Here is an 18,247-nt window from a genome sequence, read left to right on the forward strand (position 1 = left end):
CAGCTGGCGGGCCAAGGCCGGCGGGGCGCAGGTGCAAGGGCGGGGCGGGGCGGGGCGGGGCGGGGCGGAGCTCGGGCGCAGGTGCAGGCATCGGGCGGGGCGGAGCCAGCGGACGCAGGCGCAGGGGCTCGGTGGGGGCGGGGCCAGCAGGGCGCAGGCGTGGTGGTAGTCCTCAGAGCTTTGGGACCTGGTGTAGGCGCGTGCTGTATAAACCAGGGAATTCCAGGGGAGCATACGGGCCTCCCCCACGACAAACCCAGGGGGGCGCGACCGGGGGATTCTTCCCCGAGCCGGTCCCCACCTTTGGCAGCCGTGGGACAGCTCCCCGAAACGGCCGCGGGCACAGTCTTCCTCCCCTGGGTCAGCACCGCTGAAGATTCCCGGGGCCGGAAGTGAGGGGGAAGCGTAGGTTCCCACGACCGGAAGTAGGGAAAATAGGGCCGTCTGGCACCCTGGGGGAACTGTAGTTGCCCGAGGCCGCAAGTGGGGGGTCGGACCGCCGGAAACCGTAGACCCCCGGGGTGGAGGGGTCGGAAGTGGGGGGTCAGAATAGTCGGGAACTGTAGTTCTGCGGGAGGCGGAAGCGCGGCTTGTAGCCGGGCAACATGGCGGGCCTGGAGCTCCTGTCGGACCAGGGCTACCGGGTAGACGGACGGCGCGCCGGGGAGCTGCGCAAGATCCAGGCGCGGATGGGCGTGTTCGCGCAGGCCGACGGCTCGGCCTACATCGAGCAAGGCAACACCAAGGCGCTTGCGGTGGTGTACGGGCCGCACGAGGCGAGTGGGCGTGCGCGAGCCGGGCGGGGTGCGCGGGGCCTCCGGGCTGCGCTGACTCTGGAGGCTCGGCTGCCGCGCGCCTCCGTTCACGCAGCCCATCTTCGGGGCCGCCGCGGCTCACTCGGAGTCAAAGCCGAAGTCCTTGCGGTGTGATGCACTGTGGTCCCCACCTTTCGCACCGGCCAGTGTCCCCTCCGCCCTGCACTCATCCTTGCTGTTCCTGGAAGCGCCAGGCGCGCTCCCGCTTCCTCCCCCTCCCCCCCCTCCTCCTCCTCCTCTCGGCTGTCCACTCTGACGTGACCTCCAGGGGACGCGTCCCCCGACCACCTAACTCACGTGGCCAGCTCCCTCCCCTCCCATCACACCCTTCCCTGCGTTTCCATAACCAGTCACCTTAGACGTCAGTCAGTTCAACGAGCCCTTCGTTTGACTCCTCACTGGAAAGTAAACTCCGTGAGGACAGGGGCTGTAAATAAAACCTCCTGGTTTCATTGCCTTGTCTCCATTGCTGGAGAAGGGAAGAGCTCTGGGGTGGAAACAAGCGTGGCGCGTTTGCAGAGCAGAAGGGCTGCTCGTGGGGAGATGAGGAAGAACTCAAAATGGGATCGAGGTGTCTCTAGGGAGGCAAGAACTCGCCGCTTTTGTAGACCAGGGAAACTATTTAGGATTTTATCTCACACGTGCTGGGAGAGCTTTGGGAGGAGTAGAATATGTGAGTGTTTAGAGGAGACGAAATCATACTCGATATTGGTGAACATACCCGCTCTGGCTACAAATGGAGAATGGGTTGGGAGGAGATGAGGCAGAGATGGAAACGGGGAGGCCTGTTAAGAGAAATCCTATCCAGGCATGAAGATGGCTTAGAGACTGGCCAACCGGCCCTCCTGCGGGCTGTTTTGGAGGTAAAGTAGCTGTGCTTATGGAGATGTTGGAAGTAGGAGGAGCGTGAGAGGGAAGCCGAGATCTGGGGCCTGAGCCAGAGGAGGGTGTAGTGTGAGCTGGGGAGCAGTGAGCCTGGCTCATGTGTCCATCCTCCCCCAGATCCGCGGCTCCCGAGCACGAGCCCTGCCAGACAGGGCCCTGGTGAACTGTCAGTATAGTTCTGCGACCTTCAGCACAGGTGAACGCAAGAGGCGACCACACGGGGACCGTAAGTCTTGCGAGATGGGCCTGCAGCTGCGTCAGACCTTCGAGGCAGCCATCCTTACGCAGCTCCACCCACGCTCCCAGATCGATATATATGTGCAGGTGAGCAAGTGGCAGCCACAGACCAGGGAGGGAGAGGGATGGAGGGGGAGGGGGAGATGGGGGCAGGGGTCAGGAGGCTAATGGACTGATGCCACTGGGGGGTTCCTGCAGGTGCTGCAGGCGGATGGTGGGACCTATGCAGCTTGTGTGAATGCAGCCACGCTGGCGGTGCTGGATGCCGGAATACCCATGCGGGACTTTGTTTGTGCCTGCTCAGCTGGCTTTGTGGACAGCACAGCCCTGGCGGACCTCAGCCACGTGGAAGAGGCAGCTGGCGGTCCCCAGCTGGCCCTGGCCTTGCTGCCGGCCTCAGGCCAGATTGCACTCCTTGAAATGGATGCCAGGCTACACGAGGACCACCTGGAGCAGGTGCTGGAGGCTGCTGCCCGGGCTGCCCGGGACGTGCACACACTGCTGGACCGTGTGGTCCGGCAGCATGTACGTGAGGCCTCTATTTTGCTAGGGGACTGAGCATCTGGCCCCCCATGCCCAGAATAAAACCCACACACAATCTGTACTTTGATCTCCCCGCAGCACTTCCACACCCTCAGAGCCTGGCCTGGTGCTGGCTCCTGGGGGTGACTAGGGACCGTCCCAGTCCCCCACACATGAAATACACACCTCTTGCAGCCTCAAGATTCACAGCCCAAGGAAGAAGAAGGTGGGGGGAGCGCGTCCCAGGATGAACAGACCCGTCGTGCCAGGAAGGGTTCAAGGCAGCTGAGCATTGAGCCGTGGCCTGGCATAATGAGCCCAGCCATTGGACTGGAGTCTTATTTTCATGCCGGCACGTCTGGGGCCCACCATGGAGATGTGGGGGCCATGTCCCACAGCCTCTGGACTATTTGGACTGAATGGCCCCTTCCACCCTAGGAGCCCTTTGGGCCTACTTAACCTCAGACTCCAGAAGTACCACAGATATGTATTCTCACCTGGGGGAGGGGGCAAGTGTGTGTGGGGGTCTTCTTTACACACAGGCATGCGCTGCCTCCTGAACCCTGAACACCAGCCCCTTCAGCCCTCACCCAGGCACCTCCTGATCTGAATAGGAGCGCTCCCCACTTTCTACTCCACATACCCCGCTCCTTGGAAACCCGTTTTGGCCAAGAGTACCATCTGCACCTTCCTCCGTGTGGTCATCTGACCCTGATGGCCTCGGTGCTGGGCTCACACTGTGACTGCCCTTGTGCACTCACTGCCATTTTTGACCAACATCCATAGAAATGAATCTGCCAATGCCTTGGTCTCAGTCCACGGGAACCCGTTTCCTCCCCTCCTACCCACCCATGGCACTCAGAGCTGTCCTTGCCAGTAAAAGCACGTTCAACGTTCCAGCTTCTTCAGTTTTCCTCCCACCTGCCCTGTTCACCCTCTGCCCTATTCCGCAAGTCAGAGCTTTCTCGCGCTCCCAACCAGCCTGCTTTCCTCTGGCGCGTTACACCTGCCGGCCGGTCGTCCTGGAAGCGGGCCCGGCCCCTCACCACCTCTGCTCCGGGCATGCGCGGCGGCGCGAGGGCCTTCGGGACCGGAAGTGCAAGCGGGCCGGGAGCCTCCGGTGCGACCGGAGCGCCGCGCCGGGCCCGCGGCTGGAGCTGCCGGGCGAGCGCGGCCCCGGAGCCGCCCCTGCCCGCCATGGGCCTCCTGTCGGACCCGGTGCGCCGGCGCGCCCTCGCCCGCCTCGTGCTGCGTCTCAACGCGCCGCTCTGGTGAGCGCGGGGCCCGGGGAGGCGGGACCCGGAGGACCGGGGCTCGAGCTGCCGACGTCCCCCCGCCCCGGGGGGGGTCTGTTCGCGCCAGTCCCCTGGCGCCCGCGGGCCTCGCTCGGGCATGGGGCTCGGCTCTGCCGTCCGACGTCCCGAGTGCCGCCCCCACCCTCCCCGGTGCGGAGGTGGAGGCCGCGGGCCGGAGTCACCGGACCCGCTAATGCTCCCCTTTCCCTGCAGTGTGCTGAGCTACGTGGCGGGCATCGCCTGGTTCCTGGCTCTGGCTTTCCCGCCGTTGACCCAGCGCACGTACATGTCGGAGAACGCCATGGGCTCCACCATGGTGGAGGAACAGTTTGCGGGTGGAGACCGTGCCCGGGGCTTTGCCCGAGACTTTGCTGCCCACCGCAGGAAGTCGGGGTGAGCGGAGAGCTGCGGGTGTGGGGAGATGGTGGTGGTCAGAGCCAGGGAGCTCTGCCCAGCGGCTCTCGTTGTGTCTCTAGGGCTCTGCCAGTGGCGTGGCTGGAGCGGACGATGCGGTCAGTGGGGCTGGAGGTCTACACGCAGAGTTTCTCCCGGAAACTGCCCTTTCCTGATGAGACCCACGAGCGCTATGTATTGGGGCGGGGGGGATGTGCCTGGGACCAAAAAGCACCTTGAGAGGGTGGCTTGGGGCCGGGAAGCCCAGGGGTGGCATGTCCTGGGGCCGGGAAATCCTGGTGGGCAAGCTAGGGCGACCAGGGAGAGCCTTCAGCCATCCAGGGTGGGGTGGTGCTGAGGCTTCCCTGGTGCTGCACGCAGATGGTGTCCGGTACCAACGTGTATGGCATCCTGCGGGCCCCGCGCGCTGCCAGCACCGAGTCCCTGGTGCTCACCGTACCCTGTGGCCCTGACTCTACCAACAGCCAGGCTGTGGGGCTGCTGCTGGCACTTGCTGCCCACTTTCGAGGTGAAGCTCAGGGTCTGCTCCTGGCAAGGGAGGGTTTGGCCACTGTCCCAGGCCCTGCTGACCTAGCTTCTGGCCTCCAGGGCAGATTTATTGGGCGAAAGACATCATCTTCCTGGTGACAGAACAAGACCTTCTGGGCACTGAGGCTTGGCTGGAGGCCTACCACGACATCAACGTCACCGGTGGGTGCTCTTGCCCTCGCCCGTCTTTCAGGATCACTGCCCTCGTCAGCCCCCCACAGGCAGCTCCTTCACCTGCTCCTACAGGCATGCAGTCATCCCCTCTGCAGGGCCGGGCTGGGGCCATCCAGGCGGCTGTGGCCCTGGAGCTGAGCAGCGACGTGGTCACTAGCCTCGATGTGGCTGTGGAGGGGCTCAACGGGCAGCTGCCCAACCTTGATCTGCTCAACCTCTTCCAGACTTTCTGTCAGAAAGGGGGGCTGCTGTGTACTCTACAGGGCAAGGTAAAGGGGGCTGCCTGCCTGGGAAGCCTGGGCCCTATGTGGGGCTTAGCTGACCCTGCCCCCAAACCCTCTAAGCTGCAGCCCCAGGACTGGACATCAGTAGACGGGCCGCTGCAGGCCCTGCAGACCCTGCTGCTCATGGTCCTGCAGCAGGCTTCTGGCCGCCCCCATGGCCCTCACGGCCTCTTCCTGCGCTACCGTGTGGAGGCCCTGACCATCCGCGGCATTAACAGCTTCCGACAATATAAGTATGACTTGGTGGCAGTGGGCAAGTAAGTGGCTTCCGACCCCCCCCTTCCATGCTTGGGGTGGAGTGGGGGAGGGGGGCCTGGAGGCCTGGCTGGCCATGACGCCACCCCACCCTGGCAGGGCCCTGGAGGGCGTGTTCCGCAAGCTCAACCACCTCCTGGAGCGCCTGCACCAGTCCTTCTTCTTCTACCTGCTCCCTGCGCTTTCCCGCTTCGTCTCCATCGGCCTCTACATGCCTGCTGCCGGCTTTTTGCTCTTGGTCCTTGGTCTCAAGATATCCTCTGAACCCACTGTCCACTTGTGGTCAGCTTCATGTCCTCTGCACTCTGGGCTGGGGAGAACCCTCCGTCCTTGAAGCGGGGGAGTGGGAGTGAGCCCTGGGTCCCCTGCCAGGCAGATTTCGTCACACCTGTTGTCAGGATCCTTGACTAGACCACGCTCTGGAACTGTGGATGCAGTTGCATGAGGCCGGAGTGGGCCCTGAGGAGCCTGGGGGGGCCTCTGGACCTAGTCCTCCCCTCCTGCCGGCACAGGTAATGGTCGCCCCACACCTGCTGTTGGGGTTCCCCTGGGCTTCCAGGGTTCCGGGTGATTGCTACTGCTGCAATGCAGTCTTGGTGGGTGGGATGGTGGTGAGGATCTCTGGGGCTCCCCTGGCCCCTGAGCCCATCTCCCCAGTGTCCGTGTGCCCTTGCAGAGCGTGGGGCTGGCCTCGCTTGTGGCGCCCTTGCTGATCTCACAGGCCATGGGCCTGGCCCTCTATGTTCTGCCCGTGCTGGGCCAGCACGTGGCTACCCAGCACTTCCCCGTGGCCGAGGCTGAGGCCGTGGTGCTGACCCTGCTGGCTATCTATGCAGCCGGCCTGGCCCTTCCACACAGCACCCAGAGGTGAGGAGCTAGGCTGGGTGGGGGCGGGTGGGGGGTACCCTGGCCGCGCCCCGGCAGTGCCTCTGAGCCCCTTGTCTTGCAGGGTGGTGAGTGCACAGGCCCCAGACAGAGGCTGGATGGCGCTGAAGCTGGTGGCCCTCATCTACCTGGCACTACAGCTGGCCTGCATCGCCCTCACCAACTTCTCGCTGGGCTTCCTGCTGGCTGCCACCATGGTGCCCGCTGCTGCACTCACCAAGCCCTGTGGTCCCCGGTACGTCCAGCCCCCCGCCCCAAGCCCAGGGCCTGTGCTCCTTACCGCAGACCGTGCCCTCACGCGGGACCCCCTCACCCCACTTGGTGTCTGTACCCCCCCCAGAGCCCGACCTGACCCTGCTTCTCCACCCAGGCCGCTCTATGCTATGCTGCTGGTGCTGACGAGCCCGGCGGCCACACTCCTGGGCAGCTTGTTCCTGTGGCGGGAGCTGCGGGAGGCGCCACTGTCACTGGCCGACGGCTGGCAGCTCTTCCTGGTGGCGCTGGCCCAGGGCGTGCTGGAACACCACACCTATGGCGCCCTGCTCTTTCCGCTGTTGGCTCTGGGCCTCTACCCCTGCTGGCTGCTCTTCTGGAATGTGCTCTTCTGGAAGTGATGTATGGCTCATACCCCTGCCGCGTCGAGATTGGGGTGGGAACTCCCCAAGCACCCCCGTGTTGTCTCCTTTTTGGGAAATAAACAGGAGTTTTGTTTCAGCTGCCCTTTGGGCTGTTGGCCAACTGTGCTGTCCGTGTGGGGCCCCCGAGCCCATGGGCGAGAACCTCTGCCTGAAGGCCTGGCCTTCCCACGTACCTCCTTCCTGGAGGGCACTGCCCTGGTCCACTGGCTGCTGGCAGGAATGAGGGCCCCAGCCACATGAGCCTCGGAGGAGAGCCTCAGGTGGACACTGGGCTTGGGACCTGGAAACGGCACATGCAGACCCTGCCCTGGCCCCCGCCCCACGAGCATCACGGTAGGAGGCAGGGTGCTGGGTGAGAAGAAATGTAGTGGGAGCAGGGCTTGGGGCCTGACGGGATGTGAGGTCCCCAGAGACCACACTGCTCTGTCTGCAGCACTGGAGTTGAAGAAGCAAAGGGGCTGGAGCCGCAGTCCTGCAGAGAAGGCCTGGGGTGTGGGAGGGGCACTTACCGAGGCCAGTACCTCGGTGTGGGTCTGGGAGAGGCACTGGCCCAGCGACCCCTAAGAGGCAGGGCCAAGGTAGAGAAGCCCGCCCAGCGCCACCTCGGAACAGGCAGGCCACGGGTCCCCTGAAAGGAGTTGGGAGGCTAGTATCCATCCTGGAGGGAAGAAAGGGAAGAAAAAAGCAAAATATAGCTTTTTAGCGATGCCAGGGCCACGTCAGCTCCCAGGAGGGCCAAGGCAGCCCTGCCAGCACCTGATGGGGCAACAGAGCAGTCAGCCTCTTACAGGCCGTAGCGTGGGAGGAAGGCAGAGCAGTACCACATGGAGAGTGGACTCGGGACCCGTGTCCCTTCAGGGCCACACCCAGAATGGAGGAAGCTCTAGCCCTCAGAGCCCTGCTGGTTCTCTGCTGATGGGCACCTCTGTGTCCAGCGTCATGGGGGATGGCAGTGCAGCAAGGGTGTTGGAGACCCTACTGTAACTAGCAGCCTGTCATTGGCCTGCTTGTTCCCAAGATCTAGCTGGGACCTTTAGTCCCTTGATTATTATTTTTTTTAAAGACTCTATTTATTAGAGAGCACAGAAGGAGAGGGAGAGGGTGGGGGCTCCCCGCTGAGCAGGGAGCCTGATGCGGGGCTGGATCCCAGGACCCCGGGATCATGACCTGAGCCTAAGGCAGACGCATTACTGACTGAGCCGCCAGGCGCGCCATCCAGTCCCTTTATTGTTGAACTGTTCTGCTTCTGAGGCTGGAGAGAGGCTTGTAGCCCCAGCACCCCAGGGTGCCTCCCAGGCTGGCCTCTGTGGAGTCTGTCCTCTCATAGGTCACGCACCCCTTCTCCGTGGCCTTGCCGTCTTCCAAGACACACAGACATCTCCGCTCTGTCTTCGTCTCCGCTGTCTCTGTCTTCGTGGGCTGGCGTCCTATACAAAATTTCTTCTAGGCCTTTTAGCCAGCCTTTGGCCTCAGTCAGTCATTTTTAACTGCATTTAGTCACTTAATGGACAAATCTTGAAAATACATTAAATTGTGGAACATACAAGTGGGGGCAAAAGCAAAAAGATCATCTTAGTTGTGTTCTGAACTTACCATGCAGAATTCTTCCTGTCTATACAAAAGACTGGAAACCGTGGGAATGACAAAGGTGATTGTCAGGGAAGTGGGGTTTCTGTTCTGATTTTCAGTAATATCACTTGTATTGTAAAAAAAATATCATTTTTTAAAAGATTTTATGTTTACTTATTTGAGAGACAGAGATAGTGACAGCACAAGCAGAGGGAGAGGGAGGAGGAGACTCCCCGATGAGCAAGGAGCAAGGAGCCTGACGCGGGGCTCGATCCCAGCACCCAGGAATCATGACCTGAGCCGAAGGCAGACACTTAACTGACCGAGCCACCCAGGCGCCCCTACAATACATTTTTTAGAACAAGGAAATGTCAGGGCTGTCAGTTAAGTGTGCAGCTCTTGAGCTCACCTGAGGTATTGATCTCAGGGTTGTGACTTCAAGCCCCGCATTGGGCTCCAGGCTGGGCGTGGAGCCTTCTTCGAAAGAAAAAAACAAGGAAATGTCAGGCTGTAAAAATGTCGGTCAGATGTACAAGGACAGAGTATAAGGTCCTAAATGCTTCGTTTTGATGGTGTGGCAGGGTCTGCGACTGTCCCCAGTACCTGTCTGTCTCAGTCACAGAGCCCAATTTTGATTCCTGTGCCTGGAGGTGTGGCCTTGTGACTATGCTGTGGCCAGTAGGGTAAGAACAGAAGCTTCCAGCGTGAATACCAAGCAAAGACCTCGCCCAGGGGGACCGGCCCTCTGAGCCCCATCCTTTCTCCTGCCCCCAGGAGTGTGGAAGTGATGTTGGAACGTGCAGTGTGTCTAAGACATGAGGTACGGCCTGTGTGAGAATGAGAATGGGAGAGAGGAACAGGCCGTCTCGGACCGTCCGAAGCAGCCGGGTTTGCTTAACTGGGCTTCATTTACTGGGAAGGGAAACCAGCTTGTACTGCATGTGAGCACACGGTTGTTTTCTGACACTCGGCTCCAGTTCCAGCCAATACAAGAGGGACTGCTGCTGACCCCAGCTCACAAGAGGGCTCTGCATGAATCTGGAAGTGTACAGCTACGGTGTTGGTAATCAGCTTAATAGTAGCACTCATTTGTTGCTTGCTTCCCACACCCCAGAACGGAGGCACCATGGGGAGCAGGGACACTGTCTTTCTTATTTCCTGCCACTTTCCCAGCCCAGAGCCAGATACGCGGTAGAATATTCATCTGTATTTGTTAAATGAAAGAAAAAAAAGAAGCAGAAGGAGACCCTCTGGAGGTCCAGCAGGAAGCTCCAGGGGGCAGACCGGACCGCTTCCTCAGAGGCCTGGAGGGTTGCCTATGGCTAGTGTGGGGTGAGCACAGGAAGGTGAAGGTAGAGGCCCCCAGCCAGGCAGGCCACCCTCCACGCAGCTCAGAACACCCGGCAGCCTCCCCACAACCAGTCCCACTGCAGATGCCCTGCTTGGCCTTGGGACGCCTCTAGCAGCTCACCTGGGTGTCCCAGATTTCCTGTGCTCTTCTCAAACCCTTTGCCTGGTCACCCTACTCCACCTGAGGTTTCAATGTCGGCAGCTTGGGGGCTGCTCTGAACACCATTATCCAAAAGCCGCTCCTGCGAGCCCCGCTGCCTTCATGGCCACGCTCAGGTCCTGTCTCGCCCAGGCCCCTCTTCTGAGGCCCCAGTGTGTCACCTCTAAGTCAGTATCCCAACCTGAACACCTCCCACCTGCATGCACCTTCTCCCTTAGCACGCTCAGGCGACGCTGGACCCGGCATCAGTCTTGTCCCTCTTCAGGGGATGCCCATCACTCCCAGGACAGAACCAAACTCCTTCCCTTGGTCTTCTTGTTCTTCACAACACCTCCATTGCCCCCGAAAGCAACCTGAACCTACGCCTCCTCCCCCTCCAGCCCCTGACACCACTGTTCTTTCTAACTGCAGATTCGGACTGTGATATGATGGCCCCTTGCACACGTGGTCTCCGTGTCTGGCTTCTTCCACTCAGCGTAATGCTGTCAGAATTCATCGTGTTGTAGTACGTGTCACAGCCTCCCTTGATGTGGCCAAATACGTCCCACTGTACGGACATGCCACATTTTGGTGCCCATTTGTCCGCTGGTGGACGTTTGGGTTGTTGCCTCTTTTTTGGTTATTGCTGGTGAACCTGTCGGCATTCACCAACAGGTTTTTGGGTCAACGCGCTTTCTCTTGGGTGTGTACCTGGCAGAGTACGAAGCCCCAAGTCTCCGTCTTACCTGCTCCTGATGCATCCCGTATGTTTCGGTATGCTGTTTTTGTTTTCATTCACCTCAAGTTATTTTCTAATTTTCCCGTGATTTCTTCTTTGACTAACTGGTTATTTAGGAATACGTTATTTAATTTTTCACGTATCTGTGAGTTTCCCAAATTTATTTGTTATTTTTAATTTCATTCTGTTGTGGTCAAAAAAACGTGCTTTGTGTGCTATTACTACTTTTAAAAGTACTGAGACTTGTTTTATTTTCTAACATAATGGTGTGTCCTGAAGAACGTTCCACGTGCTCTTGAGAAGATGTGCTCTTGTGTCTGGTGTCCGTGAAGTCTCGCTGGCTTACAGCGTCGTCCGGGTCTGCTCTTCGCTGAGCTTCTGTCCAGTCGTTCCGTCCGTTACTGAAAGCACTGAAGTCTCCAGCTATTACTGTTGAATTGTCTGTTTCTCCCTTCCGTTCCGTCAGCTTTTACTTCGTGTATCTTGGGGTAGTTAGGGAAACGTATCTTCATGACTGTCACGTCTTCCTGATGGATTGGTCCTTTTTTCATTATAAAATGTCCTTTTTTAACTCCAGTATCAATTTTTATTGTAAGGTCTGTACTGTTTGATATGAGTGTAGCCACTCCAGCTCTCTTTTGATGGTACGGATGGTATATCTTTTTCCACATTTTTACTTCCTATTTGTATCTTTGAATCTAAAGTTGGTTTCTTATAGACACCATATAGTTGGATTTTTTAATCCATTACACCAATTTCTGCCTTTTAATTGGAGACTTTAATCCATGTAATTTTTTTTATTAAGATAGCTGTTTTCCAATGTACCATCTTATTTCTTTGACTGTATCTTTTCAGTAATTTTCTTAGTGTTGCCCTTGAGATTACAACTGACATCTTAATTGCTAATCTGATTTAGGTTAACAGTAAATTAATTCTGGGGCACCTGGCTGGCTCAGTTGGTAGAGCATGGACTCTTGGATGCAGAGTTGTGAGTGTGAGCCCCATATTGGGTATAGAGATAACTTAAAATCTTTAGGGGCACCTGGGTGGCTCAGTTGGTTAAGCATCCAACTCTTGGTTTCAGCTCAGGTCATGATCTCGGGGTCATGGGATAGAACACCATGTCAGGCTCTGTGCATATATGCTGCTTGGGATACTCTCTCCCTGTGTTCCTCCCCCAACTCATGTGCACACGCGTGCGTGCTAATATTTAAAAACAAATCACTGAACTCTACCTCTGAAACTAATAATACACTATATGTTAATTTAATTTAAATTTTAAAAAAAATCTTAAAAAAACCCAGTAAGTTCATTTCAATAGTATTAAAAGATGTTGCTTTTATATAACGCTGTTCTTTATGCTGTCATTGTCACAAATCCCATCTTTATGCACCCTCTGCCTGTCGACATAGGTCTGTATTTATCACTTTTATGCAGGTGTTTTTAATCAGATAGGAAGAAAATTATGAACAAAATGCATTTATATTTGTTTTTATAGTGACCTGTGTACCTTTATGGGTCCTTTTCCCCACTGGTGTTATTTCTTCATGTGTCTTCTTCATGTGCCTCGTGTCCTTTTACTGTAGCCTGAGGACCCCGTTTAGTAGTTTTTAGAGGACAGGGTTCTTGTAACAAGCTCTCCTAATTTATCTGGGGTTGTCTTAATTTCTTCTTTGTTTTTGAGGGACAGTTTTGCCATATATAGACTTCTTGGTGGGTAGGTTTGTTCTTTCAGCACTCAGAGAAGGTCACCCCACTGCCTTTTGGCCTCCGTGGTTTCTAATGTGAAATACGTATTTTTATTAGGGTCACTTACATGTGACGAGTCACTTCTCTCTTGCTGCTTTCAAGAGTCTTTCTTTGGCTTTCAACAATTTATGATGCGTCTAAGTGGGGATCTTTTTTAGTTTATCCTACTTGGCATTCTTTGAGCTTCCTGGATGTGAAGATTCATGCTTTTCATCAAATCTAGGTAATTTTCAGGCATTATGTTTTCAAATAGTCTTTCTGTGCCTTTTCTCCCTTTTCTGCTCCTAAAAATTATGAAAGGATGGAATGCTTAATGGTGTTCCACAGGTCTTCTTTCCTGTTCCTCAGACTGGACAATCTCAATTGACTTAACTTCAAGTTTACTAATTCTTTCTTCCATCCATTCATATATGCAGTAGAGCACCTGTCCTGAGCACGCTACGAAGGCGCACACACGAGTCGTGTCTGTCCACAACGCCGGCTCTGTTCAGTCATCAAACAAGGAAACATCATCATAAAGCAGGTTCAGGATTCCAAACTCAGTGACATTTCACTACGTGATTAACACAGCACAGAGCAGAACACAAGACGAGCCACACAGCAAACAAGATAACAGGGGGGTCGGGAGTTCACGAACCAAACATGAAGTCAGTCTGTGGGCGGCGGCTGAGATGAGGTCTCAGGCCAGTCCGGGTCAGCTCTCGGCACTTACTGCTTCTTATGTTCAAGCAGGGAAGCATCTCGGTCCTGTTAGGAGACCAACCAGCCAGAGCCATGGGCAGCAGCTGCGTTTCTGAAGTGGTCAGACTGAGGGGGTCTGTCTGTCTACAGGGGTCAGGTCCGAAGAGTCTGAGAGTTTGCTGCAAAAACCCTCCCCTTTTAAAGGGATTTAACCGGTCTTGGGGCCCAGCAGATGTCCTCTGCTTGTGCTGGTTGTCAGTGCTGGAGAGTGCGGTGATGCTGGACGTGGCAGGATCTCGTGGCTGCAGTACCTTTACCTGCTTGTGTCACTGCTTGACACAGTTCTCCTGCTTGAATGAGTGACTCCATCTTGCTCTCTGCAATGTCTTCTAATTTTTTGTGTTGAAAACTAGACATTTTAGGGACACCTGGGTGGCTCAGTTGGTTAAGCATCTGCCTTTGGCTCAGGTCATGATCTCCGGGTCCTGGGATCGCATCCCAAGTCGGGCTGCCTGCTCAAATAAATAAAATCTTAAAAAAACAAACAAAAAGAAAACTAGACTTTTTTAATTTTTAAAAAATTTTATTTATTTGTGAGGGAGAGATAGAGCACAAGCAGGGAGAGCAGCAGAGGGAGAAACAGACTCCCCGCTGAGCAGGGAGCCCGGTATATTTAAATAATACCATGTGGTGATGCTGGAAATCAGATTCCAAGTATTGTTGCTGCTTGTAGTAGTTGTTATTTGTGTAGTGATTTTTCTGAACTAATTCTGTCTAGTCTGTAGTATTTGTCCTGTGTAGCCACTGAAGTCTCTCTTTGGTCAGCTCAAAGGTCAGCTAATGATTGGAGAGAGATTTCCTTAAAATGCCTGTAATCAGTAAGCTTCCCAGTCTCTCCCAAAGAGCTCTCCTGAGGTGCCTTTCAGCACTGGGCCAGGCGGTCAGCGGCTCTGGCCGGGGCTTCACTTGCCGGTGCTCAGAGCCTCCAGGTCAGCCAGAGGTAAGCGCTTAAGGCTTTTTAAGGTCCTTCGTGAGCATGTCACACCCTATTTACGTTTGTGACCTTTTATATTGCAGAAATAAGTAGGGCTTTTCAACACCCCATGGACGTTGTATTCCTCAGCTCTTCCTTTTAAGCTCTCTGGTTACTCTATTCCTAGTTGCCCTTACCCATTGCCTCCCGCAGCTATCAAATCTCAAGGCTTGCCTGTATTCGCCTTCAACAGACAGCCTCAGGGCAGAGGCTACTTACTGGCCCCAGGCAAGCTGAGTGAGCTTTGTAGGAGGGGCTTTCAGGGGGGCCCCGCGGACACGTGAAATAAAGGCAGTTATGCGCGCAGAAGGGGTTCTGTTCCCCTTCAATACCAGGAATGCGGCTGTAATTTCCAGGATTACCACTGGGCCGGCCAGCAGCTTTAACCAGGAAGAGTTAAAACACCTCCAAACTCACTGTTCTTACCGAGATTCAGTTGTTTTTCTTTTCTTTTCTTTTTTTTAAGATTTTATTTATTTATTTGACAGAGATAGAGACAGCCAGCGAGAAAGGGAACACAAGCAGGGGGAGTGGGAGAGGAAGAAGCAGGCTCACAGCAGAAGAGCCTGATGTGGGGCTCGATCCCATAACGCCAGGATCACGCCCTGAGCCGAAGGCAGACGCTTAACCGCTGTGCCACCCAGGCGCCCCCTCAGTTGTTTTTCTTGAATAAACACTGCCGGGATGCTGCAGTCCTTTGGTTAATTTCCAGAGTTCTGAAAAAGTTGACTCCAACAATTTCTGCTAGCTTTTTCCTTGCATTTACGGGGAGGGCTGCAAATTTTCCGAGGTCCTTACTCTTCCATTTTCACTGACAGCTGACAGTTTTTTGAGGGGCCCTTGGCTGCCATAGTCCCGGCTCCTGCACCTGACAGTTTCTGGGTAATAACAAGCGCCCGATAAATCCTCGTCAAACGGATGGGGGCGAGCCGAGTGTCCAGCCGTGCGCGGGAGCCACAGCGCGGAGGCCGCCAGCCTTCCGGCCCTGCTCACTCTTACCCGGAGCCGGGACCCTGCCCGGGGCGGAGGGGGCAGCGCAGCCAGCCGCCCCTTCTCTCCGACGGCCACCGCGCCAGGGCTCGAGACGCTGCTGCACGAAAGCGCGCGATGGCCTCGAAGAGGCCTTCCGGACTGAGGGACCCGGGAGACGAGCCCCCGGACAGGGAAGCCGCGGGTGCATCGCCGCGGAGCCCGGGTGACCAGCCTCCGAGCCGGGGAAGCCGCGGGGCCGGGCGCCGGCTCGGCCCCAGGAAGACGCCACGAGCCCCCTCCCTACTTCCGGTTTCCACGACCACGGGAGAAGCGCGGCGAGGCGGAACCCCGCCCTGAAGGACAGACTGCGGCCCGCCCCCGCCCTTCCAGGCTCTCGCGACGTCTGGGCTCCTGGGGTGCCGCAGGGGCCGACGGGAGCAGCGGCCGTGCTAAAGAGGGCCAAGATGGCGGCGGCTTCGCTTCGCGGGGCGGTCCTGGGCCCGCGGGGCGCGCGGTTGCCGGGCGCGCGGGCTCGGGGTCTGCTGTGCGGCGCGCGGCCCGGCCAGCTCCCGCTGCGGACGCCTCAGGTGAGCTCTGGCCGCGACCCCGTCCGCCGTGTGGTCCCGCAGCCCCTGAAGGTCACGGCGGGGAGGCTCTGGGCGCGGGCCGGGCAGCGAGGGAGCGGCCTCGACCACCCGGCGCCGCTGCCCCGGCTGGACCCCCGCCGCCTGCCGACCTGAGGCGCCCGGGAGCAGGACAAGGCGCCCAGTCCTCGGAGCAGCAGAGGCGCCGTGTGCGGAGCGTGGGGGACAGCGGGGCGGGCTCGCTGCGGGCTCGGGGTTGGGGGCTTTCCCCGGGGGCTGCGCAGGCCCGCTCCCGCTCCGGCCTTCCAGATTGGGCCTGCGTCCTGAAGTAACCTCAGCCTGACCTCGGACAGCGGCTTGTGACCTTGGCCTGCCCCAGCACCCTTGCTCGCATCGACCTCATCCCCAGCCCTGGATTCAAACTCCAGCTTTACACCCCCTCCTCAAGGCCGAATCGCGGTCGAGGGCCAGCAGGCGGTGGGGTGGGGGGCGGGGAGCGGGCGTGGTGCTCCGCAGCAGAGGTAGGCGCGGAGAGGCAGATCCCCAGGTAGGGCTGGGTGGTGTTCTGGCAGGCGCTGAGCGGGGCTCTTGCAGGCAGTGTCCTTGTCGTCGAAGGCCGGCCTGTCCCGGGGCCGGAAAGTGATGCTGTCAGCGTTGGGCATGCTGGCGGCAGGGGGTGCAGGGCTAGCTGTGGCTCTGCATTCTGCCGTGAGTGCCAGTGACCTGGAGCTGCACCCCCCCAGCTATCCGTGGTCCCACCATGGACTCCTCTCTTCCCTGGACCACACCAGGTGTGCTGCTGGCTGACTGGGGTAGTTTCTGGGTGGACTGGGTGGGGTGGAATCCTTGGCGCCCCTAATCCTCATCCTCTCTTTAGTATCCGGAGGGGTTTCCAGGTGTATAAGCAGGTGTGCTCCTCCTGCCACAGCATGGACTACGTGGCCTACCGCCACCTGGTGGGTGTTTGCTACACGGAAGAAGAAGCTAAGGCCCTTGCCGAGGAGGTGCGGAGCCTGGGGATGAGGAGGAGTAGGGATTGGGGCTCCTGCTGTGCCGGACAGCAAGGTTGTGACGGGGCTCTTCCTGGCAGGTGGAGGTTCAGGACGGGCCCAACGAGGACGGGGAAATGTTCATGCGGCCAGGGAAGCTGTCTGACTACTTCCCAAAACCGTACCCTAACCCTGAGGCCGCTCGAGCAGCCAACAATGGAGCACTGCCCCCTGACCTCAGCTACATCACCCGAGCTAGGTACGTGGGCTGCCTGCAGGGGGGTGTGGGGAGGGGGAGGAAGGTCTGTCTTGTGCCAGGGCTCAGGAAGCATGGATCTGGTACCAGGCACGGTGGTGAGGACTACGTCTTCTCCCTGCTAACGGGCTACTGCGAGCCGCCCACCGGGGTGTCACTGCGAGAGGGCCTCTACTTCAATCCCTACTTTCCTGGCCAGGCCATTGCCATGGCTCCTCCCATCTATGATGAGGTCTTGGAGTTTGATGATGGTGAGAAGCCCCCGAGGGGCAACACGCTGGGTCCGGGTCCTCCTCTTCCCACTGCCAGGGATGCTTCCCCCGTCTTGGGCCCTGCACTCTCCTTGGCTCAGGCACTGTGTGTGTGTGTGTGTCTGAACCAGCTTATGGGCACCCTCCACAGCCCCGTCTGGCCCAGACCCCTATGTGCTGGAGGCAAGGGGGTCCCATTCCTTGTGAAGCCTTGGTGATGCTCCAGGGTTACTCCAGGTTGGGTAGGGACCCCCAAGGGCAGCCCTTACCACTTCTTCTTGGCTCAGGCACCCCAGCTACCATGTCCCAGGTGGCCAAGGACGTGTGTACCTTCCTGCGCTGGGCATCCGAGCCAGAGCACGACCATCGCAAGCGCATGGGGCTCAAGGTGAAAGGGTCGGGCATGGGAGAGGGGCTGGGAACTGGGCAGGGGTCCTTTCTGCTTCCTTCTTCTGAGCCTGCCTCATCCCCAGATGTTGATGATGATGGGCTTGCTATTTCCCCTGATCTACGCCATGAAGCGGCATAAGTGGTCAGTCCTGAAGAGCCGGAAGCTGGCATATCGGCCACCCAAGTGACCCTGCCCAATGTCTGCTCGCTGTCTTGCCTGAATGGGCCCTCAGGCCAAGGAGCCACCCTGGACCTGTTCAGGCCTCCGTTGGCCCTCTTGGCCAAGCCCCACTTTCTTTGGTTAAAGAGGGGAGGGGCCAGGAGACCAGGTTCTAGCTCCAGATCCTTCAGCCTCCATCATGGAAATAAATTAAGTTTCTCAACATACACGTTTGAGCTATTGTGATGGGAGCACAAGTTTGCAGGGGACTGTGGGACTGAGACCCTTGGTCTCAAACTCCCAGGGATGTTCCATGGAGTGTGGCCAACATTGCCATGTACAGACTAGTGATTGGGTGACTACAGTCAGTACTGGATGTGGGATAGGAAACAACTGTTAGGGAAGGTTGCAGCCCTCATCAAGGGGGGGTACCTGATCACAGAGGTGAGGAGG

General features: G+C 57.6%; 3 protein-coding genes across 4 annotated transcripts in view; all 3 read left to right on the top strand.

The window, feature by feature from the left end:
• Positions 1-2,541, top strand: part of EXOSC4 (exosome component 4) — a 3,405-nt gene extending 864 nt beyond the window's left edge. The window contains exons 1-3 of one of the 2 annotated variants that reach the window (XM_040626055.1): positions 184-776; positions 1,818-2,024; positions 2,136-2,541. In XM_040626055.1, coding sequence (XP_040481989.1) covers positions 606-776; positions 1,818-2,024; positions 2,136-2,495 — 738 coding nt within the window. In that variant the 5' untranslated portion in view covers positions 184-605 and the 3' untranslated portion in view covers positions 2,496-2,541. Of the gene's footprint in view, positions 1-183; positions 777-1,817; positions 2,025-2,135 lie in introns of those variants that run through there. The other variant, XM_040626056.1, reaches the window with a different exon arrangement.
• A 1,032-nt stretch (positions 2,542-3,573) lies between these two features.
• GPAA1 (glycosylphosphatidylinositol anchor attachment 1) lies at positions 3,574-7,008 on the top strand. The gene is made up of 12 exons (XM_040625960.1): positions 3,574-3,730; positions 3,968-4,147; positions 4,231-4,342; positions 4,529-4,676; positions 4,757-4,858; positions 4,943-5,139; positions 5,215-5,411; positions 5,509-5,662; positions 5,826-5,921; positions 6,086-6,276; positions 6,359-6,529; positions 6,665-7,008. Exons 1-12 carry the CDS (start codon positions 3,657-3,659, stop codon positions 6,906-6,908), a joined length of 1,866 nt encoding a protein of 621 aa, XP_040481894.1. The 5' UTR covers positions 3,574-3,656; the 3' UTR covers positions 6,909-7,008.
• Positions 7,009-15,396: 8,388 nt separating this feature from the next.
• On the top strand, positions 15,397-18,019 carry LOC103656658 (cytochrome c1, heme protein, mitochondrial). Its single transcript, XM_040625778.1, has 7 exons — positions 15,397-15,751; positions 16,343-16,539; positions 16,626-16,752; positions 16,839-16,996; positions 17,084-17,244; positions 17,532-17,632; positions 17,718-18,019. The coding sequence occupies exons 1-7, from the start codon at positions 15,629-15,631 to the stop codon at positions 17,820-17,822; spliced, it is 972 nt and encodes a 323-aa protein (XP_040481712.1). The 5' UTR covers positions 15,397-15,628; the 3' UTR covers positions 17,823-18,019.
• Positions 18,020-18,247: the final 228 nt, after the last annotated feature.

Source organism: Ursus maritimus, unplaced genomic scaffold (assembly GCF_017311325.1).
Source record: "Ursus maritimus isolate PB19 unplaced genomic scaffold, ASM1731132v1 scaffold_9, whole genome shotgun sequence".
Taxonomy (NCBI): Eukaryota; Metazoa; Chordata; class Mammalia; order Carnivora; family Ursidae; genus Ursus; species Ursus maritimus.